The 25482-nt window shown below is 31.5% G+C and overlaps 2 protein-coding genes across 7 annotated transcripts in view; one reads left to right on the forward strand and one right to left on the reverse strand.

The window, feature by feature from the left end:
- Nucleotides 1-2364: 2364 nt before the first annotated feature.
- On the reverse strand, nucleotides 2365-11175 carry LOC127725605 (dnaJ homolog subfamily B member 13-like). Its single transcript, XM_052232692.1, has 7 exons — nucleotides 11035-11175; nucleotides 6050-6156; nucleotides 5229-5390; nucleotides 4768-4925; nucleotides 4212-4344; nucleotides 3356-3527; nucleotides 2365-2821 (listed from the first exon to the last, which is right to left on the reverse strand). The coding sequence occupies exons 1-7, from the start codon at nucleotides 11100-11102 to the stop codon at nucleotides 2668-2670; spliced, it is 954 nt and encodes a 317-aa protein (XP_052088652.1). The 5' UTR covers nucleotides 11103-11175; the 3' UTR covers nucleotides 2365-2667.
- Nucleotides 11176-11375: 200 nt separating this feature from the next.
- LOC127725585 (cilia- and flagella-associated protein 47-like) overlaps nucleotides 11376-25482 on the forward strand; it is a 55687-nt gene continuing 41580 nt past the window's right edge. For all 6 annotated transcript variants that reach the window (XR_007993042.1, XM_052232658.1, XM_052232661.1 and 3 more), the window contains exons 1-18: nucleotides 11376-11602; nucleotides 13754-13908; nucleotides 14285-14492; nucleotides 14885-14931; nucleotides 15356-15584; nucleotides 16064-16230; nucleotides 17469-17599; nucleotides 18120-18380; nucleotides 18935-19093; nucleotides 19533-19734; nucleotides 20222-20374; nucleotides 20580-20683; nucleotides 21357-21439; nucleotides 21669-21765; nucleotides 22180-22283; nucleotides 22882-22994; nucleotides 23529-23662; nucleotides 24963-25073. Coding sequence is in view for 5 of the 6 variants with exons in the window: in XM_052232658.1 (XP_052088618.1) it covers nucleotides 11453-11602; nucleotides 13754-13908; nucleotides 14285-14492; nucleotides 14885-14931; nucleotides 15356-15584; nucleotides 16064-16230; nucleotides 17469-17599; nucleotides 18120-18380; nucleotides 18935-19093; nucleotides 19533-19734; nucleotides 20222-20374; nucleotides 20580-20683; nucleotides 21357-21439; nucleotides 21669-21765; nucleotides 22180-22283; nucleotides 22882-22994; nucleotides 23529-23662; nucleotides 24963-25073 (2608 nt within the window). In the remaining variant the exon portion in view is untranslated. The remainder of the gene's footprint in view (nucleotides 11603-13753; nucleotides 13909-14284; nucleotides 14493-14884; nucleotides 14932-15355; nucleotides 15585-16063; nucleotides 16231-17468; nucleotides 17600-18119; nucleotides 18381-18934; nucleotides 19094-19532; nucleotides 19735-20221; nucleotides 20375-20579; nucleotides 20684-21356; nucleotides 21440-21668; nucleotides 21766-22179; nucleotides 22284-22881; nucleotides 22995-23528; nucleotides 23663-24962; nucleotides 25074-25482) is intronic.

Below are 25482 nucleotides of genomic sequence, written 5' to 3' on the forward strand. Positions count from 1 at the left end.
TATAAAAATTTAAAATGCAAGTTTTTAAATTTTGTGAAACCTACCTTTTTGCAATTTTCACAATAATAAAAAAACATCCCAGAAATTTCTGAATTTCTGAATTTACTGAATGTGTACTCCAAATGTTAAAAAAGATGCTGTCTATACATGAGTGAGACATCAACCTAAGACATTTACATGTGGTTCACATATAATACTAGATCATACTTAATGGTTGGCAAATGCAATACTAGGTGTTCCTAAATTGTTGGCATGAAAGAGAGGTGAAGGATACCAAAGGGACATTCAAACTCATAAGTCGAAAATAAACCTGACAATGCCATGGCTAAAGAGAAAAAGACAAACATCAGTACACAAAACACAACTAAGACATAAATGATTCTTGGTTGCATAGAATTGTTGGCATACATGATATTTGATCATTTTCCTGAATGATTGTTGTATGTGATACAAGGTGGCATAGCTGAATTATCGGCATATTTGATACTTAACTTTCTCAAATGATTGACATATGTTGCAGTTGTACTATGTACTTTAAAATGGTTGGTTTATGTATTATGAGTTTCTTCAGTATGGTTGGTAAATATATATATTAGGGATGTCAACTCGGTGAAGATTTACTAATCGAGTACTCGTTGGATTTACCGAGCGATACTCGAGTACTACAAAATGGAAACACAAAATTATATCCATTTTACGTATTGTTGGTCGTTGTCTTATGGACTTAAAACCATCAACATTATTACCTAGTTGACTATGTTAATAGTCCAAGGAATTTTATACCATCATTAATAGCTCATTTACTACATGTACTAATCATGTAAACTTGCAATAATCTAATCAATTAATTAATAAACATCTATAGAAAAATCATTACTCAAACAACATAATTTGGGAATCGTAAAGAAACATATTTAATGATCAACAAAGGGGTATGATTAGAACTTACTGATGCCTTTAACCATTCTCTGAGGGTCGACACAGGGTGCAACGAATTTGTTCTTATTTAGAAATATTATCTTGTCAACTTTTTCTTGGACGAGTTGATTTCTCAACTTTGTTACGTAACTAACAGTCCTGCTGATGAAAATATTTTCGCTGACGGTACAGAGGTGGTGGAATGACAAGTGTAAGCCTTGGAAAGATGCTCTTATTCATAGCCTACCGCTGTCCGAGGGAATTTTAAATGACAATGAAACGCAGCATTCGAAACGTATTTTAATTTTCATTTATTTTTAATTTCCCAGGAGGTGCTCTGAATAAAAGTATTTTTTTCTTTAAGAAGGCAACAACATTCTAACAGGAAACCGATTAATCGAGTATCATTTTGGTATTCGATTCTCGGTACTACCGAGCGATACTTGAGTACTTGAGTAATCGTTGACATCACTAATATATGTATATATCAATTCCATCTTCATGCCTAATATATCATGTACTGTGTTACAACTCGAGATTCTGCTGATGAGGAAAGGTAACACTAGGCCATTTAAAGCGGAATTTTTAGTTCAGTCTAGGTGGCCAAGTGGTCTAGAGCGCTGAACACAGTGCAGGCAGTGTTGTCTCGATATCCTAATAGCATGTGTTCGAATCCCGGTGAGGGAAGAACAAAAATTTGCCTCTGCAAATTTGATGATTTAACATTGTTGTGCTGATATTTAGAGTAATTATGAATATTATATATATATATATATATGTGCTCCAGAGTGGTTGACGTCACAGATATTTGATGCTCCTGAAAAAATATTGTAAACTAGGTGCTCTTGAATGCTTAACAAATACTGCAAAAGAGCTACATAACTGTTATTTACTTTAAATTCACAGGGAATACCAGGTTTGTCAGAACTGTTGGTGCAGAATTTCCATGTGATACTAGGTGCTAGACAGTGGTTTGATTATCATGAAATTTACATGAACAAACTGAAGTCAGATGTTTTATTTTGGTATTTGAATAAGACTTTGTTGCTTAAATTATATAATCCTATAATTGAATAACAGGTTTATAACCATATGAAACAAATAAAATCTTGCTTAGATTGTTTTCTGCTTTATGAATCCTGAGTTGTATTTAAAAGATATCTTACCAAATCATATGCCATTGTCATGAAGTTAAACATAGCTCTATAACATTCAGTGATGAAGAATCTTTTTAAATGTTGTAGTCTCAGTAAATTTTGCATTTAGGATACTAGGTCTTATACTTAACATACGGATTTTGAGACAGTAGAAAATATATGTCTTGAAAACACATTGCCTGGTTTACATTTTACATAGTATTGAATATGGTAATGTTTATACATTGTACCACTATTCATTGCATTTACTGAAGAGACAAATGTAGACTACAAATAATTCAATAAAAACTAATTATAAATGACATTTTATATACTTAAATCAATATATACAAACATGAAATATCACAGTATACATGTATAACAATGTTAAGATAAAATAAGTTTTGTAAATGTTTTTTTTTCAAAAATTACTTGATAAAAAAGGTACTGTATCAAAAGAAATAAGTTCTTCTTAGTTTTAAAATTGTAAGCACTGTCAAAATCTTTTGTACTAGACAATAAATAATTTAAAACAATTTATAAAATGTTGACAAGAAGTAGATTTTGCTCAAAATTATAATTTTACAAAAAATGCACAATGGGAGTTTTAAGATCACTGTAATAATGCTCTTTTGATCAAGTCTTTTCTCTCAGGTGACAGAGATGTTGGAAATTCAATTTCAAATTCTATGACAAGATCTCCTTTCTTTGATGGGTCTTGTGATATTGGCATACCCTCTCCGGGAACTATTTTTGTGTAGCCAGGTCTGAAAAAAATAACAAAATCATTTGAAGATATTGTGAAAAAGTAATACAGCAGTTAAGGCAGAAAAAAATGTTTGTGCTATATTAGTAAATATAGCATCTAAGTATAGTTTTTTAGGGGGTTTATGTATTTTAAGTTGATACATAATATTTGATTGCAGTTTTGATAAAAACAAGTACATTTACTGGATAAAGTTCTAAACTTTTTCTATGAAAATTATTTTAAAAATCTAACATCTAAGAACCATAATGTGGCTTACTGTAAACTATTTACCAGTATTGTACATATGTTTTGGTTTAGCCATGTTTCCTCATACATTCTCATTTAAGTTACTTTTATTTGTTATCATATGCGCTGATCCAGATTATTTGCATATTTACCCACTGATATTGTTTACTAGTTTGAAAGTAGATTGCTGTAGATGTGCTTTCACACAGTGACAGAAAACGCATTGCCATGCTTGGCCTCCTTGTAGTGCCTTTAATTTAAATATTTTAACACATTTGTTACCTGTATTTTTTAAATAATAACTTACTTTATGATATCATTGATTGGGATGTTTAATATTCGGTCATCCAATGTGACTATTTCTACTGTGCAGTTTGTTAGAGCTTTTCCCAGAGGAACTTTGGCAGTGTGTACAAGGTTGATACCATTTCTTCTGAATCGTGGATGTGGTTTGTCTTTCAAGATGAACACAATGTCAGCTGAAAAAAAGTTTTGTTAAAAGGCCATTGGTTTTACTTCAGGAATAATGCTTTATTTGTGATATAGGAAACATCTTCAATATGTGATTGAAACTATTATTGTTTCAATTTGTTTTATACTTGAAATGATCTTATTAATGTACTTTGTAGCAATTATAGCTGTACTACTTGTATTTATACATTTGTACAAAGAAGAGTACTTCATTGTGTTACCTCCATTATTATTGAAAGAGTTCTCATTTCTGCAATAATACGTAATTTTTATCCAACCTCTCGAAGAAGTAAATCCTATTATAATATTGAGTATGGAATGTGTTTACAAATTCAGTATCAGATGACAAATCCAATTATATTGCTCAGTGTGAACTCCCCGTATCTAAGGTAAACGTCACTACTTGATCAAATTGTCTTACTAGGACAAAACTTATTTCAATACCCAACAATTGTTAAAATAACCCTAAACAAGAATGTGTCCATAGTACACGGATGCCCCACTCGCACTATCATTTTCTATGTTCAGTGGATCGTGAAATTGGGGTCAAAACTCTAATTTGACATTAAAATTAGAAAGATCATATTATAGGGAACATTTGTACTAAGTTTCAACACATGTTCAAGTTTATAAAATATTAAATAAATCTAGAACCTAATGCTGAAGTAATCACTTTTAGATGTGTAGCATACCTGGTATATTATTTGGTCCCTGGTCTCCTTCCTCTGTAAATGTAATTCTGGTTCCTGGTTTCCATCCCTTTTTAACTGTGATTGTTAAAATTTTGTCTCTAACACTGGAGGTGTGGCCATCCTCATTCATAACCTAAGGAAAATCATATCAATTTGATTGAATTGCAACAACTAAAAGACATAATGTTAATAAACTTATTAATTGTCTATGCTAGGGTTTTAATTTTAATGTTACATTAAAAACAAGTTTTAATACTTCTTCATTCGTATATGGATAGTTTTTATTTATTGTTATTTAATCAAATTTATCAGAATATTACAAAATTCAATTTATTTACCGGAATGATGATACAAATGTTTTTATTAAAATCGTGTTAAAATGCAAAAAAAAAAAATTTTGTTGAGAAATGTAGACATAAGTTATACATGTAGTGATAGTGAAATGCAGACAACAAAGGTGAATTACATGAAATGTTAGCAGAATTTTAATAAATTTTTGAAAAGCAACTGAAATAAATTACTGAATTTGATGAGTTTTATCATGTTTTTTATTTACCCTTCTAGAAATTTTCATCTTTTTGGTGCAACCATGAAATACTTCTTCCAATGACAAGAAAAGTTCTCTTTCTATTGGTGAATCTTGTTTCTTATGTCCTCTGCCTTGTAAACCACCAAATCCCATGCTTAAATCTCCATCAACTCTGTCATAAAATTCTACAAAAAGTAATGAAAAAAATACAGTAGATATTATTATTATTAACCAGGTAAATGGTCTGTTTATGTTATGGTCTTGGTCTATCCTGATGGTTTCTGATACATCTACAATTTTCAACAAGTTATTGTGTAATTTTCTGCTTTGGACATAAATCTGATGGACCTGAGAGGAAATTGGCCTTAAGAATGACAGATTTAGTTAATTTATCTGGTATCGTATGCAGTTTTTTGGTGGTTTTGTTTAATATGTTGAAAGGTAGGATAAAGTTATCCTTCTTTGTATGCCTTTATTTTATATCTTACCTTGGAATGGATTATCACCACCAAAGAATTCTCTGAAAACCTTTTCTGAATTTCCATGGAATGTGTAACCTTGGGTCCAAGCACCTGCCTCCCCACTACCATGAGGAACACCATTCTTTAGGCCTTCTTCTCCAAACTGATCATACACTGCCCGCTTTCTTGCTGAAAAAAAAAAGATTTTGTTAGATTAATGTATCTATTAACTAACTTCATACACCACATAACACAGAAAAAACTCAGCTTCAGGTCATCTTTCAGTTAACTTATAACATAAACGCATGTTCATCTTTAAGGGTGTTGATGGCCGAAACTATAATTGAAATTCACTTCTCCATACTGTCTTCTGGAAGGAGAACTCACTCCCTCTCAAAGATTTTAGATTAGGATAAAATGGTTCATATGATTCAACTCTCAAGACATCAGAGGAAACCTAACAAATTTAAAATCTCTGTCGGAAGACAACTTATCTGACAGGGAGGTAACATCTACCACCCTACAGAAAAAAATCCATACTTTCACTATAACCAATCTGTAAAACGTAACATTACATTTGTTTAAACTTGTTATTGGATGGATTCAGTTAAAGGTTGATTTTAAAAAATTAAAACATTTATAATTCAACTGTTTATACCAGTATGAAAAAATATCATGAAAAACAACATGCAATTGGTTCTACAGCAAATATACTTCTTGAAAATTTCCTAAAACTCTCACTTTAAAGGAGGTTTGTAAAGTTAACACTTTGTAATTATTTACAGTATAGGCCTGTATCAAATGCAAACTATACATGTATAAGAGTTTTTCTACACTTGACTACTTACGATCACTTAAAATGTCATAAGCCTCAGCACATTGTTTGAATTTGTCTTGAGCATTTTGATCACCATCATTTCTGTCAGGATGAAATTTCAAAGCTAATTTTCTGTAGCTGTAAAGAGAAAAAATAAAGATATGTACAGGAAGAAATGCATTAATAAAGACACAGGCAATTAGCACAAACATTTTTACTAGTTAAGGTAACTGTTCATTTTTTGGCTGGGCTGCACAAAGTGCAAACCTGAGTTACATAGTATGGTGATGAAATTAGTTGGAAGGGGAAGAGGCTATTTCTTGAAGTATGTCTTTCACCAGAAAAAATTGTCAATTACACATGCCCCTATAACAGCATTTACCTGACAAAATTCTGCTAAGAGTCTGAAATTGGTTTGGAATCAAATACCAGTGAAATGGTCAACGTCACATACATGTGGAGTACTACAACTGCAGAACCCTAGGTACATATTTATATTCAAAATTGTACCAACTGTTTTAAAGGTACGGTAAACTGTATCCCAAGCGTAATGAAGAGGACCTTTCTAATAAAATCTTGTTGATTCATGAATGTATCAGTTGTGTCACGTGGGAATAATTGATCAAGATATTTCATTCCTTATCTTAGGTTTGGCATTTTATAAAAATGTCATCAGCCTTGTAATGCATCTACTCCACTACAAGCGTTTGTTAAAGGTCAGGATTGACAGCCAAATGTATCTACATCATACGTTGAACTGACAAGTATCCAACGCTTCCGGTGGGGACAAGAAAAAGAGTAATTTTATAAGATAAAACCAAAAATATATAAAGCAAGTATAAGGGTATGATGGAAAAAAATAAATAAAAAAAAATATAGAAAGGGGGTTACCCATTTGCTTTTTGTTCATCTGGCCTGATCCAATCCTGCTTCCAGGGAGGTACCAGGGAATAATCCCTGCTGGCACAGCTCTGGTCCATCATTTGACTTACTTAGGTTGGGAACAACCCCCCAAACGAGAGATATCCCTTAAATGAGGGACTGTCCCTCGGACAAGGGGTTATTTTGCTGTTGTAAATGTAGAAAGGGAAAAATAATAACTCTGCTTTTTTAACTGAAAAGGGGGAAAATTCGTTATAATTGGAAAAGTGGGGTCCTCTTATTTTCAAAGAAAAAGAAGATTGAAATCCATGAATATTACAATATAAGAAGATGTGGTATGAGTGCCAATGAGACAACTCTCCATCAAAGTCACAATTTGTAAAAGTAAACCTTTATAGGTCAAAGTACGGCCTTCAACATGGAGCCTTGGCTCACACCAAACAGCAAGCTATAAAGGGCCCTAAAAATGACTAGTGTAAAACCATTCAAACAGGAAAACCAACATTCTTATCTATATAAAAAATGAGAAACGAGATACACTTATGAACCACATCAACAAACGACAACCACTGAACATCAGGTTCCTGACTTAGGACAGGTGCAAACAAAAGCAACGGGTTTAAACGTTTAAATAGGCGCCAACCTTCACCCTACCTGAAACAATATAGTGTAACATCACAACATAGAAAGACATCCTATAAAATATCAATTGAAATGGCTTAACTCAATCAAAAGACATGTTTTGTTAAGATAATACCAGATAGACATATTGTTCTCTTGGCAAAGTTTCTGCAAATGATATAAACACATGCCCTTTTGTACTTAGAAATGTTTTTTGTTAAATTCTGCCCCTCATAAAAAGGGATCTTCTTCTTCTTCCATATACTGCCCACATTCAACATGATGAATATTCTGGCAAGTTGCGCATGATTAAAAACAGGTTAAAAACAGGATAAAAACAAATTGTTCTGTTGATTTAGTTTGTGGTTTTGGTGACTTGAGACTTGAATATCTCAAGAGACTTTGCTGTGGCGGTATCTGGTGGCAGTTTGTTCCAATCCTTGACGGTGTTTATGAAGAAGGACCATTTCCTACAGTCTTTGGTGGCTGGCTGTAATAGGTAAGTATGTTGTCCTGTCCGGTTTGAGCTTCTTGTTGGTTTTTGTAGATATTTATTCTTGTCTATGGCTACAAGGTCGTTTGTTATTTTGTAACACATGATGAGTCATGCTTCTTTTCGTCTTGTTTGTAAGCTTTTCCATCCTAATTCATTTATCATGTTGCTGACACTTGATCTATTTCTATGTCTGCTGGTTACATATCGTGCAGCTCTTCTTTGTACTTTTTCAATTTTATCTATGTGGTTTTGCTGGTACGGGTCCCATACTGTCGTGGCGTATTCCATTTGCGGTCTTACTAATATTTTATAGGCATGCTCTTTGATGGATTTTGAGCTAATGTGGAGGTTTCGATGTAGGAAACCAAGGCTTCGGCTGGCTTTTCCTGTGATGTTGTTTATATGTTCTCCCCAATCTAGATCATTTGCGATGGTGCAGCCTAGGTATTTAGTTGATGTTTCATGCACCAGAGTATGGCCGTGGAGTTTATAGTCCCACTTGGTTGGCTTTTTCTTTTTTGTAACAGTGAGGACACTACATTTTTCAGGATGGAACTCCATTTTCCAGAGTTCTTCCCATTTTGCCAGTTTGTCCAGGTCTTCTTGGAGTTTATGGCAGTCGCTGTCTGATGAAATTGTCAAATAGACCACAGTATCGTCCGCAAACAGTCTCACTGTGGAGTGTAAGCCTTCTGGTAGGTCGTTGATGTAGAACAGAAAAAGACTGGGTCCTAATACTGATCCTTGCGGTACTCCGGATTCTACTTTTACTTTGTCAGATGTTTCGCCTTCAACAACTACTACCTGGGTTCTATTGGTGAGAAATTCCTTTATCCATTTGTTTGTTTTACTTCGGATGCCATAATGGTGTAATTTATGGAGGAGTAAGCTGTGGGACACCTTATCAAAAGCTTTTGAAAAGTCAAGTATTAGCAGATCTGATTGTTTTCCGTTTTCCAGGTTTTTTGTGATGTCATCGATACATTCAAGGAGTTGTGTTGGCCTATAGTTAGCTGCTATGTATTTCTGGCCTTTCTTATATGCCGGAGTGACATTTGCAGTTCGCCAGTCATCGGGTATCTTTCCTTCCTCCATTGAAAAATTGTATATGATGGTTAAGATTGGAGCAATTTCACTGGCTAGTTCTTTCAGAATCATTGGCTTGATGTTGTCTGGTCCAGCAGCCTTGTGTGGTTTTAGATTTTTCAGCTGTTTTTCCACTCCATTAATTGTGATGATTATTTGTTCGCTGTCTGGATAATTTTCTGGTAGATCTGACATGAGTTTTTTCTTTTCAAAATCTCGTTTACTGATTGGACATGCAGCAGAGAAGACTGATTGAAATTGATCATTTAGAATATTGGCTTTATTTATTGGGTCAGTTTCTAATTTCCCATTTCTTCTAAGTGGTGCTACTCCATTTTTATCACTTTTCTTGTGTTTGATATAGGTCCAGAATCTTTTTGTTGGTGAACGGATGTCCTCGTTATCTTCTGGAGTTATTATGTCTTCTATATACTTCCAATAGGCTTGTCTTGATTTTCTTTGGATGGTTTGTTTCAGTTGTTTAAATCTTTTAACATCAGTAGCATGGTTTGATTTCTTTTTCTTTTTATAAGCTCGGTCTCTTCGTCTCATAAGTTTTTTGATTTCCTGGGTTATCCATGGGTTTTTGTCCTTAGTCTTGCATACTTTGGAAGGTATATGCTGGTTAGTACTGCTTTCTAGGTCTTCTTTGAACATGTTCCAGAGTATATTGATGTTTGTCTTCTTGTTCAGGCTTTCTTTTTGAATTTTGATATAAAGCAAATTCATATCCTCTTTTATGCTGTCCCATTTAGCTCTTCTATACAGTTGGATTTTTCTTGGCTTTTGTTTGTTTGTCATTGGATTGGTGTTCATTTCTGCATACACAATATCATGGTCTGAAATTCCTGGAATGACATCAAGTCTCATCATTTTACTAGGACAGTTGGTTATAAGAAGGTCCAAAGTGTTTTTATTTCTAGTTGGCTCTTGTACTAATTGAGTTAATCCATTGTCATCAAGAATATCTGTAAGCTGGTAATGTTGTTCTGCATGTTGAGTTCCTTGGCGGACTGTTTTGTTTGTCCAGTTCCATCCTGGTAGGTTGAAGTCACCCCCAATCATTAAGCATGCATTGTTTTGTGAGGCTCTAGTTACAGCTGTTTCAAATTCTGAGAGGCTCTCTTTGTTAGATGTTTTTGGATTATAATATGAGCATATGTAGAGGTCTTTTGTGCCTTTTTGTTGTATTCGTGCCCATATTATTTCACAGTTAGTGTCTAGTTCTGGTATTTCAGTGCTTAGAAACTTGTTGTGTATGGCGATAAGGACTCCACCCCCAGTTTTATTTTCTTTTCTGTCCTTGCGATAGATGTTATATTCTGGAGGGAATATTTGGCTGTTGGTGATTGATGAATCCAACCAAGTTTCTGTCATTATCATTACGTCTGGCTTTGTACTATCTATAAGATTTTGGACTTGGTGTTGTTTGTTTCTGATGGACTGACAATTCACATTTAGGATCCTTAATGGTATAAATGGTTTATTCCTAGTTTCTTGTTTTTCTCTCTTTGGAGTTGATGTGTGTTTTGGTTTTACACATTCTTGTTGGGATGCTGTACTCATATCAAATGTACCATCTAGTAATAAGTTAAAGCTATTGTTTGTTGAGATAGCTGTTGAACCATAGCATAAGGAATTGTAGTTTGGATTATCACAAATGATACAATCCCATCGCACAGGGATAGTCATTACATTTAGGTTTTAACCCTCATTTGAGGGGTTATTCCCAACCTGTTACTTGGCAAATGGGAGACTGAACAGACTAAAAAGTGAGAGTTTAGTGTATAGATGTAGATGCACATTATCAAAATGAATTTAAATTAAATAAAAACATAAAATGATTGAAAGTGAAATCATTATAATCAGTGAGTTCTTATGCATTTTGAACATTATGTTTGATCCTGTAATTTAAAACATCAATTCCTTACTGTTTCTTAATGTCTGCATCTGTTGCACTCCTTGTTAATTGCAAAATATTGTAATAATCGACTCCCATCGTTTATTTTTGTTTTGAAACGACTGTAAGATTGGGTCGTTTACTAAAGATGGCGTGGTTGCTATGCGATGTATAACTAGTTTATTTAACGGTATTTTCGGACTGAATAAATGTCAAATTAAGTTTTTATTGATTCTACGATATATCAGATCAGATATAATAGCGTCAAAAAGAAATATGATTGTTTTTATTTTAATATGATAAAACAATTTTAAAGTTTTACTCATTTACGAAAATGCGGTTATATTTTGTTTGCTTAAAAAATCCCCGAGCAACCTTCCCAAACAATATGGCGGTAACAGTTTGAAGTTTTTAAAAAAAAATAATTGACATCTTTGTTCAATAGCATCATGGAAGGTGACACGTTCGGTGTCCGAATATCACCACCGCAATTGGAATTCTTTGACACAGATGTCAACACCGTTCATGAGCTGAACATCACTGTGAAAAACATAAGCAAATCAAGTAAAAGCATACGATTCTATGGACCAAAATCTAAAGTGAGTAGGATTTAAGTCGTCTGTTTACATTAGTATATGCAACAGCTAATATATAAACCATACTTATTAAACCCTGACCCAAGTCCTAGTCCTTTGACATTGTTTATCAGCAAGCCAATTTTAGCAAATTTTCCAGAGAAAAAAATTGTGAATTCCCCCAAAAATGAAGCATTCTTTCCCTGATCCCGTAAAATTGATTCTAAATTCCAGAGTCCCAAAAAGTGTTAACCTTGCATTCCTGCTGAAAAAAACATCAAATCCTGGCATCATATAGATGACTTTCAAATAGGCCACTTCACGGTTATTGCCATATTGGCTTATTGCAGCCATAGAATAGGGGGCATATTTTTTGGTTAGAGGTGGAAATAGTAAGAAAGTACTGGAAACAGGAAATCCTATGAAAGTTTTTCACGTAACTGTTCTGTTTCAATGATGTTTTCCTGTATTTTTCATAGTATTGCACCTCCATCATGTCCATTATGAAAATCTTCCCCCTATTCAACATGGTTGAAATAACTGTAAAAGGGTCTATTCATGCACGTTCCTGAAATTTCCTATGTCACAATGCTATGTTATTATGTCACAGTAAGATTTGATTGTTTGATGACATTGTTTACGCCGATTGATCCAAGGTCATTTGGTGTAACTCATTCATAAAAAAAATCAAGATTGGTGTATGTAGCTACAAACGTACATGTGAGGCCCCTAAATTCGCCTTTTATTGTTGCACAATGTCAATAGTTCATAAAATCTTGAGTCAGGTGTCGTGGAATGTAAATAAGGATAAGGTCTATTTAAATTCCACCTAAACTCAAATGCAGAAAAAAAATATATTTAAAAATTATTTGAGATTAACCCTCTTACTTCCGGAGGGACACGTGTCCACACCGGCTGTGCCGGATATATCTTAAGCATAGTGAAATTTATAGTTACAGTATAAAAATTTTTTGTTAGTTCTGTTTTGTTGATTGTACAAACATGACAGAATTTGTTTATCCATAATATGTTATAATAAGTTTAAACAAAGCATTTTATGAAAACATCAAACAAATTTTATTTAAACCCGTACATGTGGGAATAATCCCATTTTCAGGGGTCTCCTCCCGACCTCCTGTTGAAGAGAAAAAAATCCCGTGTATGAAATATTTCATGAATGAAAAATTTTAGCCCAACATATCTGGTGACTGTGTAACTGGCATTACCTGAAGTTATATTTTACCTGTAAATCAATTAACATGCATAATTATATAGCTTCACTTGTCAGCTTTGGTGTCAAGCATACTGGTAATCAACGATTTTTACCTCAGGCTAACTGCCGTTGTGTAATAAAAACTTTGTGTATTTAAAAATAATTGAAATGAATTTTGGGTTACTTCCCTTGATTTATCCTGTTTTAAGTTACTTTCCTTTAAATAATGTAATTTTTTAAAAGAATATAAATAAAATATAAATTGAACAAATAATCATAAAAGGATGGTAATTAAATGATTTTGAATGTGTTAGGACAAATAAAAAAATAATAATTTGAAAATTATTAGAGGGTTCTATACTTCCTTTCAAGGCTTAAATTGAAATTTATATAATAACTATGACCCTTGTGTTTTTTAACATGCAAATAAATTCTAGGCACACTTTATAAGACATTAATAAAGATAAAAAAAAAGATAGTTAATCAAATGTTCTGATTGCAAGAATAATGATAAAAAAGATATAAAATAAAAAATTTAAAGAACATACTAAAAAAAAAGAATGTTAGATTGAACATGTTGAATAAAGATAGAGAAAATTTATAAGTACAAGGGTACTATTAACATAATACATAAAGATGGAAAGTTGAAGAAAACACACTTTATAAGACAATTTCTACAGCACACGGTTACAATTATGACAAAATTTATGTCGATTAAAAACCTCCTGATCTGAGTCCTAATCTCCTGACCAAAATTTCCCAATCTCCTGATCTGAGTTTCACAGTCCATCACATGTATGTAAACCATTAATTGCCTGATCCATAAAATCTTCACTAGGGAAAACTAAAGTATCTATAAAGTTAATTCACTCATGCTTGCTACTCTCTAATATAAAACTATTAAAAGGACAGTTAAAAAATAATTGAGTTGTTCTTTTAGCAAGAAATGTTTTCTTTTTTAGTTCTTCAATCTAAAAGTAAAAAACCCTACAAAGCCAGTGGCATCAGGCTTATGCGTCCCAGCTATTGTTGAATTTGAAACCAGTGAAGCAAAAGAGATTCGTGATAGACTGGTTGTAACTGTTGATGGAGATGTGGCTGAAATACCATTAATAGCGTAAGTTCTTAGTTTCATATTTTAAATTTTAATGTTAGGATTTTTTGGACAGAAATAATTATTTAAATTTTGTACAAAAAAGTATATTCCGTCTATAATACAGAGACACAATTTCCAAAGATATAATGGAAAGGGGGGGGGGGGGGGGGGTAAACAGGTAAAATTAATTAACTCACTACAGTTACTGGGGAATCTTCAAAAAGAACCGAAGAACTTACAGCAAGTTCAGAGACTATTTAGCACACTTTGAAAAGTAATAGTCTAAATTTTTTCTATCAGATTATCAATTGATTTGTAAAGGAATCATCCACAGTTATTTTAAGTTTAAAATTGTTGATTGCCCTGACCTATATTGTATTATTTATTTTAATCATAGATATCCTATGCAGCCTATGTTAGAAATTGAAGAAGTTGTTGACTTCGGAAGTCTTGTAGCCAGCAGTAAAACAATATCAAAAGAAATAGCATTAACAAATCATGGATCTAAAGCTGGAGAATTTAAACTGAAGTATTCAGGAGACAAACCTTTAGCCATTGTTCCCACCAGTGGCAATGTACCTCCTAAAAGTGTACAGTTGATAAAGGTAAAAATGTGCATCTGTATTGGCTTAGAATAAAAATACATGTACTACAAACCTGCAATGATGAGCATAACTGTCAAATACAATGATTTATTTCAATTTCTGGCTTGTTTCAGTATCTTTCAAGAGTCCAAACTTCTCCTGATGTTCCCTATTACATTCTGTAAATTACCATGATTACCTAGGGCAGCAAAATTCAAATTAAATAACATATATTCATATATTGTTCAAATGTTGTCTAATGACTACTATAGTAAAAAATATTCTTAAATTCATAGCTACAATATTTTTTGGATGAATAGAAAAAAATACCATACATTAATGCTTTAATATGATTTAAATATTAATTTGTGCAAGCAATATTTTTGAATCCTTTCTTATTTCTTGTTTTGCAGATTGAATATGTAACAAAAGAACCTGGAAACTTAGAAGAGCATGTTAGGCAAGTATCTTAACTCATAACTGGAATTATTTCTATAGATGAGAAAGGATTTTTTACACAAAAGACTTGACCTTTATGTTTTTCTGATTTTTGTATTATTTGATTGCTGCCTCATTGCTCCATATCTAAAATATTCTAATTGAAAAAATACATTTTATTTCCATTGCAAAAAAAAATGAAATTTGCAAATGTTGCAGTAAAAATAAAACAGACAAGTGCTGTAAGTTTAGATAATATTGCAATGTTTTTGAATTTAGACCAAAATGTGACGTGACAATGATTGAATTGATAGACACTCTAATTTTCTTATAAATATCTATGAGTATATCTGTTACAGCAGGGTTTAAAATCTCAATTATTAAACTCTCATTATTTTTATGTCTGTTAGGGATTTGCAATAATAAATTATCTCATATTTTTTCAGAGTAAAACTAGAAGGAAGAGAACCTAAACAATTGACAATAAAGGGAAGATTAGTTGACAGAGCTCTAGAAGTTTTATCTGTAGATAGTGGAGCACCATTAGATTGTGTACAGTTTGGCAGTACCTATTATGGGTGTGACAGAACACAATGTGCATTATTGTATAATAACAGTCCAGAATCTGTTAATTTTGTAGCTGTACTGGATGAAGATGCTGTGGCTCAGGAAATGGTAAGCATGGTCAGATTGAAGAAAATAGTAATCGTTCCAAATTATCTAAAGATTGGGTTGAATGTTGCTAGAATAATAGCCCAATTCAATTTATATACTTTTTTTTTTAATTATTGATTAGTGGAATTAAAAGATATTTGACTCCAATCTTTACAGGCAATACAGAATATTTGGTGGGAATATTTTCTTCTTTTGAATTTGCTACCATTATTTAACCTTAACATACAGATTTTAACTTGAGCTAAGTTTTGTGAATGCTTTTGCTGAACCATTTCCTGCAGACTGGCACATGAGGTATACCTTGTTGACCCTGCTTTATCATGCTGTATCTGACTTAGTGTTTTTTTCTCTACTCTGGTTTATCAAGTTCTACAGAAATATAGTTTGCATAATTTTCAATATGTTCATCAGACCTAAATTGATAATGCAAGAAAAATTGAAAAGTTATAAAATAATCAATCTGTCAAATTTTATAACAGGGAATAGATCTGACAAAAAGTACAACTGATGCCTTGGCTAATACTGGGAACGGAGATAAATCTAAAGGTGGAACAAATGTCCTAACATCACTGGTCACTGCCATACCTAATCAGGGAATACTCAAACCTTATGAGAAAATACCTGTTTTCTTCAGGTTTAGTCCAAGGTATGTGTTATACAACTATATTTCATTGGCTTCATACAACACAAAGTATAAGGGAATAACAGTTGTTTAAATGTCAGAGTTTTAGAAGATCTTCATTCCTAAAGAAATATAAAAACAAGAAGATGTGGTATGATTGCCAATGAGACAACTATCCAAATGTGGATGTTAGCTGAACTATAGGTAACATACAGCCTTCAACAATGAGCAAAATCCATACTGTATAGTCAGCTATAAAAGGCCCTGACATGAAAAATATAAAACCAATTCAAACAAGAAAACCAATTTCCTAATTTATGCTTAAACAATAAATTAAAAACAAATATGACATATACTGTAATTGGCCTTGTATAGTTCACACTAATAATAAACTTCTAATGAAACTCCGGTAATTTCAAATCGTGTGTGATCGTTTGTGGTATTTTCATGGTAAAACCCATTTTCCATCATCAAAAAGAAGTTGAAAATGCTTGTAAATGATTCTAGAACACTTCACTAGTGTAAAATAAGTCAAAATCACAAAAAAAAAACCAATTGAGAAACTTGTGAATGTTTAAACCAGAAGTTCAAATAGCACATGTAAATGAAAATAAATATGGTGAGTGTGTACAGAAAATCTACTTAATAGATATCACTAGAATACGACTTTGAAAGTAAAACAGTTCCATCCTTCAGTAAAATCATGTTTAACATATCTATCACATTAATGTTTGAAGGATCTTAAGCTAAAACAAAACACATGCGTCAGTAAGAAACACCAAAATGGAACGAATAACTGATAAGCTTTGTAGTTTATACATCGTTATGCATAAACTGGTTCCTGGCTGACTTATAAACTTGTTTCGTTCCGTTAAATTCAAGCAGATTCCAGTTTATTTTATGCAATGCAGTGAAAAGAAATGAGAAATTTGTAGTGTAGCATTTAATTTTGAAATTTATCAGTTTATATTTGATATTAAATAAAAATTGCATATTAATATGGATGAAGTAAATGATTAGTTTTGAAAATGATAAGAGCGCCCTCTACAATTTTAATAACAAACATGGCGGAACGTAAATTAATTTTGTGAAAAAAGGAATTTTTCTCTTATTCCTTGCTTATCGTACTCTATAATCCGCACCCCTGTCTGGCAGGTTCAATTTTGGAGAATAAAACCGCGGACTATACAACCTGAATTCGGTAGCAACAAATGTCAACCAAATTTTTTTTTTTTACAAAATTGTTTTTAATATTTATTTAGATGGCATGCTGCTAAAGAAGGATGGAAATGTAACCAAGACCCACCACCAAGAAAAGATTTTGCTCTGTTTGTGAAAATACAGATTATAGGATCTAATGGAGGTTTCACAGAACAAGGGTCAACGAAAAGTGGTAAATTTAAATTGTAACATATTCATAGTAAATACAAAAATTTGACAGAAGATAAACTATTTAACAGAATGAATAAAGATCGTTTTTATATGAAGCAAACAGCTGTTTTACGAACTGAATAAAGAAATATATTTGTATTGAATAAAAGTCCTTTAGAAAATACATATACATGTATGTAGAAGAAAATATGCAAAATTGCAAACTATAGGAAAAGTGATTGTATTCTTCATGTTTATATTGTTTGAATTGATAAATACTATTTTATTAAAGATCTAGTGTATTCCAATTTGTTGCCTTAAATAGCTGATTTCCTCTAGAAATAATACTATAATTTCTCATACATTTTTATAGACAGTTCAAGTAAGTAGCTTATAAAAGTTAAATTTTGTTTGATTGCAATCTTTAAATGATACACTTAATTTTATTTTAATAAAATAGGCCTTACAACCCAGAGGAAATTTTTCACCATAAACTTAAAGGAGTTCTGTATTTAATTGATTGAATACATTTGTATTTTTAGATACATCAGTGGAGATTGCATTGGCAGGAACGGCTCTGCCAGTTTTAGTTGAAATAGAACCTTCAATGAAGTTTGATTTTGGAGAATGTCCAGTCGGAGAACATGCAGATGTTTTATGTACTATCCACAACAGCTCCAATGAATTGCCAGTGATTTTCCAGTTTCGTAAAATTGCTCACTTCACAACTCACCCAGCCAGTGGAAAGATAGAGGCTGGACAAAGTCAAGATGTTATTTTCTCTTTTGGTCCAAAACAGATTGGTATGCTTTTTATTTTTTTTAAAGTCAGTGTATATATGAATAACAATTGTAGATTCATTATTTTTCGTGGCATACCAATTTACATGTATTTGGTGGGTACAGGTCAACCACACATTTAAATGTTCAACGAAGGACGACTTTTTATAAAACCACAAATTAAATATCCAGGAAAATGCAATTTAATCCATGGAAATTGGTATCCTCGAAAATAAATGAATCCACAATATGTGCCTAATATGTTGTCATCTTTTGCAAAAAATGCAACTTCTGTTCATCAGAAACAGAAAAAAAAACATCTAATTAAAAATTAGTGGCTGTAATAGGATAAATGTCATGTTTGTGTAGTAAACATGTGATACAAGTTTAATATGTTTAAAAGAAATCCAAATTTATCATCATATTTGCAATATTTGAAAACTTTCTTAAAAGGGATATTTCTTCTCACAATGGAATATTTTATATTGTCACTTAGATTGCAGGGAAATAACATTTGTATGTTTGTTTGTTTGTTTGTTAAACAAAATGTCTTACAAGTCATGCTAATATCATTTTAGGAAGCTTTAAACCAACTCAGTTATTAGACATCATAGGACAAGTAGCAGACAATAGGAATCCTACCATGACCTATCTACAGGTTATCAATACAATGGCTGTACTGTTCTCTGGCAGCAGTGACCCAATACCAAAGAAAAGGAAGCCAAAATATAACCCAGGTATGCTGTTGGTTTATGACAGCAATGGTTTTAGTAAACTAAAAATTACTTAATATCCATTGCAGGCTGCTTATGATTAAGTAAATTTTATGCAAGAATATAAGTTCCAATTTATAGTAATTTCCAATTCTTGGAAGAAATACCTTCCAAAATTTAAATTTTTAAATGCATGAATGTAAAGAAATAAAGCTTTTGTTTTTTTTTAAAAACAAATGGAACAACATTATTTGTTTTTCACAAAAAGAAAGAAAATCCCAAGAAAATTTAAAATTCAGGCCCACTGCATTTTATCATGAAATACTATTGCAAATTTGCAATGAAATACAGGTGATTATAAGTTTTTTGTAGTTCTATGCAAATTATCCATGAATATTTAGATGATTACAAGTTTTTTTGTAGTTGCTCTTTTATAAAATTGTTTTAACTTTATTTTGATCAGGTTTAACCCCATACATCAGCAATGAGGTTGGCATGTTTGCTGAAACAACATTTTCTGAAGTAGGTGATAACGACCTAAGGAATGCCATAGCAGGAGGACATAAAACTCAGTTACATAGAACAGCTGACGACAAAACAGGAGCTAAAGTGGCTTTCCCTAACGATAGAGCACAGAGTATTAGACCAAGTGATAACACATACAAGTCAGTTAATTTTATCATTGTTAAAAAAATATACACAATTCTGAGATTGGTCATTCTAGTCTGTTGAAATGAATCTATTCAGATTAAAGTAGGTGTGTTGTCATATTTATTTTATGAAATTTCTGTTTCATTTTAGACAGATGGGAATAGGTATATGCTGGTTGTCAGCATGTCTACTTTCACCTCTCTTTTGATTTTTATGAAATCATCTTATCAACTCTGGTTTCCTTACATTTTTTTGTGGTTTTTTTTATGATATTTATAAGAAAATACTTATATTACTTCTCAGATTTCTTTTGTAAGTTATGGCCCTGAGAAATATAAGATACCTTAAAAATGCTTGATATATTTATTTATGGTTATTAATTCAATTTAGAACACATTATTTTAATTTAATTTCAATATCTCATTCAACTTTAAAAAAAATAATGTATGTCAGTTATGGTCCTCTGAAGTACGCTTGACAAAAGTTGCCTCTTTTTTCCAGAACAATTTTTACCAAAGCTGATCGACACACTTACATTGACCCGGATTATGCACTCAATGAGGAGGAAGGCCAAATGAAAAATTCACACAGAGATAGTTATGTAGCCATGCTTAGAGAGATGAGACAAAACAGACTTAATAAAATGAAATCCAAGTAAGTTTTTATAAGCATGTAATAATATGAATAATGCTTTCAATACCAGTACACATATAAATGACAGAATTCAATTGCTCATGGAAACACTTCATTTAAAAAAAGAGCAGTGCCATGATCCATAAATTGCATACTATTTTGACCTTGAAAAGAATTAACTGATTTTTATGAACTCACATAAAATATGTTTTATTTGTACTGATAGGGAGTTTAATCAGACAAACAACAAGACAGATATTGGTATAAAATCAGCTGCAGGACTAAGACCAAAAATTCTTAAGCAGGATGAAATAGTCCCTGATCCTAGAAGTAAGTCTTATCATAATCATTTATACAGAAAGTTTCATATAAAGTAGAAAGTCATGTTCTTTTGAAGACATCATATTTTTACTTTGTGGTATGGTCCATGTTACAATATTCAATAAACCAAGCAGAAGTTAAAATATGTTAGTGTACCAAAACATCATAAATTTGTAAATGGTGTCATCAAATGCAAAACAAAATCTGTTGATTTTATGTAAATTTTCCTATTAGAATCAAAATATTTGGAAGCATATGGTTAAGGAATTTTCATTGTTGCCCCTACATTTTTGGAATTTATATTGATAAAGATTGCTTAAAACTATGGCCTACATTTTGTTTAATCTCAAATAAAGCACACTCTGCCATAATCCATTTCTTGTTGAATTAAATGAAAATTTAAGAAATTGCTTGTATTTCCACCCTTTATACTCTCATGTAGCTATTGTAAGTGTAAGTTAAATACATTCAAAGAAATATATGAGCCTATATAAATGTGTTAGAAGGTATTACTTATACTTGTTACAAGGATATATTATGGAAGAATAAATTGTTTAATAAAGAAAAAAGAGGTAGTTAAAATATAGATATATTAGATTACTGTGTGAATTGATTCAGTTTAAACTAGATAAAAGTTTCTTGATCATCTTTATGGAAATTTAATTAATTTATGTTTCCACAGGTCCATCTCCACCAAATTCAGAGTACAAACTACTAAGTACTAAAGAATTGGCTGAGATTGAGCAGATGTCCAGAAGTAAACCGGTAAGTCAATATCTATTCATTTAAAGAATGAAAATGAGAAGATATGATATAGACTAAAACTACCATCCTTTTTTTGTGACCTGAAGTTCAATTTTTCAATGGTTTTTTTTTGTAAAAATTTTCATACTGATGAAGAATTTTTTTTTTATCAAAAACATGAATGTAAATCTTATCCACACGTTATTACTCAATACATAATTCAATTTAAAGAGTAAATCTGATGTTATAGGTTTGTGAAGGGTTGAATGCTGTACCGACAACAAATGAGGAGAAAGCAGATTGTACAAAATGGCTGTCACCACAACAATTACATCAGATTATTGTGGGTAAGTTAGTCAACAAATACAAACAGAATCCTTAAAAAGATAAGGTTTGCATTTGTTATTAAACAATCATTAAAAAACATTGAAACTAAAAGAAGCTGATACTCACCCTGAATTCACTGTAAGGTTGTGAATGCTAATTTGTTATTACATGTACATAATGATAATATTGATAATTTATTTAAAATCAAGATTTTTGTATACCTTCTCGTTATTAAAAAGACTATGATGGAGGAGAAAATGACAGACATCAAGTTCTCATTTCTTCATAAAATGTTCAAATATATGAATGAAGTTTTTATATGTTTAATTCAGGTTGCTGAAAAGTGGTTTAAGAAAAGAAAATATGATGTGATGAAAAAATTGATTTAAAAAAATGCCTTTGATGGATTCTGAACTCATTTTGTATTTTTACAGGTCCACCAGTATTAGATTTTGGTAAAGTTTGTCTGAGATCTGTAAGGACAATGAACTTAAGTATAGTCAACAACCTTAAACAACATATCCATGTTGTAGCAGAGGTATGGATATTTGTCTATTTTTCAGCATATTCAAATTACGACTACACAACCACAACCCTATAATGTAAATCTTTTCGTAAAACATTAGAAACAAACTCATTCACTTAATCTGTTTGACTTGGATTAAGTTATTAAATCTTCATCTATGTTGATGAAATTTCTTGGCAAATAGAATTGCATGGAAGTTGATATTTAGGAATCACTGTATTGTACTTTAAAAGGTTCTAATATCAGTCCTTAATTTGCTCCTGCAAATTGATTTTCGTGTCATTGCATTGGCTAAAGATAAGAACAAATAGTAACAAGTAGCATTGACAGGTATTCAAATATGATTTTTCAAGTTTTTTAAAACATGGTCTGCGGTTGTGCAAAACACCATAGGAAATAGGTCACAAACAACTCTCTCAAAATTTTGGCATCATTAAAAAACATTATTTCATTAAGATTTCATTTGACATATTTAGTATACGGCACATATACCAAATATAGAATGTAATGAAAATGTAAAAGTTACATGTATTTATCTTTTCTATATTTTCTTCTCATTGAAATTTGATCAGTTTAAATAATAATAAATATATGTCCAACTACTTTTTAGATTGATTGTAGAGAGTTAAGACAGAGCAGTCCGCTGTCACAAGTTATACCACCAATGTCAAAGGCTAATCTACCTATAGTATTTGAATCCAATGTCAAAGGAAAATTCCAAAGGTATATATAAAAGTATTCTCATATTAGTGTATGAATCAAATAGAAATCTTAAAATTTGTTAACACAAAGTACATGGAAAATAAAAAAATATATGAATTTGAATCAACCTTGAATTATCTCCTGTATAGTATTTGGAGATGTTTAGAAAAAAACTCATCAAAGTTGCCAGGCTAATAGTTTTGTATGCCAGACGCATGCTTTGTCTACTAAAGACTCATCATTGACACTCAAATCTAAAAAGTTTAAAGGCTAGGTAAAGTTCGAAGTTGAAAGAGCATTGTCCAAAAATTCCTAAAACTTTTGCCAAATACAGCTACGGTTGTCTATTTAAAAATATACATTCTTTAAAAGGCAACTTAAAGTTTCCAGGCATTTTCTTACTTTTGAATTTGTAAGAATTCTAAACAATATGAAAAAAAATTATCAGGTTGTAATTAGACAAAAATACTAAAATATTTTGCTGCAGATTTAAATAATTTACCAACCTTACAAGGACGCAATAGGTGATAGAAGATATATTATTTTGTGTTACAGATCAGTTTCCTACCAGATCAATGGTTCCTATAAACACCATGTGACAGTAATAGCAGAGGTAGTACCTGTATCATTAAAGCTGTCCACAGATGAACTGGTTCTGGGTGCTTCATATGGTTTACCAGCTGAAGCAGGTTACTATATATTTCATAACAATTTTCATTTTTGAATTTTTTTTATTTAGTTGCTTTTTTATCCTTTGGGGAGAGTTAAGATAGAAGGCACTTTTTCATAAACCCTTCATCCATACCAATCAGTGAAGTCTTGAGGATTTGCGCTTTTAAAAAGTCTTTTGTTCTTTGCCCCCTGTATATACTTTATTGACTTAACCAGCCGCCCCATCTCCTTTGCATAGAATATCTCTGATTCGAAATGAATTAAATAGATAAACTTCATTTTTGTTGCATTGGGAGCAATCCATTAAATCGAAAAAGAGAAGATAGGTGTTGCGGAGACGATTAGAATTGTGCAGTGGAATAAATTGTTCATATAAAGTTCGACAATTTGGGATTTGGGAGTTCGACGATAATGTTATACCAATAGCATTATTATATCCATAACATATAACTAACTCGAATGTTTGCTAATAACTACATTTTAATACAATAATTACAATATTTACAATCATTGCGTATTACAATTTCACAACATTGTTTTCGATGTTAACTTATCGCATGATAAATACGAACTGTTTACGTCTGAACATTAGACATAAAATTTCACACTCATTTAACCTGATTCCCAGAGATGATCAAAACAAAGTAATTAAATCGCCACAGCTGCATTTGCAGACGACTATTATTTGAACTCTAAATGACTAGAATGACCTACTGAAGGTGTCATAAAATTTAGGAATCCCATTAAGATTAACAATTAACTTTCTACACTGTAATAAATTCTTTGGAAAATATCGTTATCTTTAACTTATCTTAGCAGACGAAAATGTAACTTTATTTCAACATAATTATACTGAAAATTAACGATTAAAAATAAACTTGCAAAAATATAAGTGCAATTAATAAAAACCAATTTCTACTCTATTAAAAATCATAACTAAAAAACAATCATGCTAATAAAAACTAAAAACTATTGTCTTCAATCCAGTATGATTAGAAGTTTAATTACGTACATGGATCTTGAGTATTTTTGATTGTATGTCCATTTGATGTATGCCAAATTACTTAAAGAAAGTATGTTGGTTGTAGAGGGATTTTGAATGTCCCTTTTTACCCTACCACTTCCATTTTATTCAAATAGCCCTTACAAAGTTTTCACAGTCATCTCATCAAAAAAGATAGAAATTTGAAATTTCATAGTGTTAAAAAATTAGAAGGATACATTTCAATAGTATGACATACCTTTGTCATTAAACAAGACTTAAGTAGAAATAATAAACTTAAAGTTTCAAAAAATATGTTTTTAACTTTCTGACAGGTTTCCGTGGTGTGATAACATTACACAATCCACTCAACCATGCAGCAGAGTTTACATGGACACCAATATTAGGTGATAGAGGAACTGCCTTCTCTATAAGACCAGCTGAAGGTAGGGTATCATGTTTTTGTATTGCAAATCAAAGAAATCTTTATTCATTATGATTAGAATGTTCTGAAGCTTCTTTATATGATTCTGATAAATCTTTTAAAAAATTTCATGGAAAAAAGTTTAAATACTGGCAGATTATGAAAATGAACATGTAAGAATAAGGCGGCTTTCAAGCTGAGACTGTAACAAGTTTGAAACTATTTCAATTTAATTTTTGAACATTGATTTTAAAGTATCAACACGATAATATTGATATCACTTGAAGCTATTATTTGACTTTAGAATACAGAAATGAATGCATGTCAAACAATTTATTACTTTATATGCAAATATGTGATAAAAAAAAGTGTACAAAAAACCTTTTTCAAATTGGCAGTTTGAACATAGCCTTAGACAAGTTTTTTAAATA

This window comes from Mytilus californianus, unplaced genomic scaffold (genome assembly GCF_021869535.1).
Source record: "Mytilus californianus isolate M0D057914Y unplaced genomic scaffold, xbMytCali1.0.p SCAF_15, whole genome shotgun sequence".
In the NCBI taxonomy this organism is placed as follows: Eukaryota; Metazoa; Mollusca; class Bivalvia; order Mytilida; family Mytilidae; genus Mytilus; species Mytilus californianus.

What these genes read in the sequence shown, in the direction of transcription:
- LOC127725605 (XM_052232692.1), bottom strand. Translation starts at nt 11,102, where the DNA reads ATGGGAGTCGATTATTACAATATTTTGCAATTAACAAGGAGTGCAACA. An exon ending in TTATGACATTTTAAGTGATC is followed by an intron (nt 5,391 to 6,049) that starts GTAAGTAGTCAA and finishes TTTTTTTTTCAG; the next exon opens with CAAGAAAGCGGGCAGTGTAT. An exon ending in GGGACCAAATAATATACCAG is followed by an intron (nt 3,528 to 4,211) that starts GTATGCTACACA and finishes ACTTTTTTTCAG; the next exon opens with CTGACATTGTGTTCATCTTG.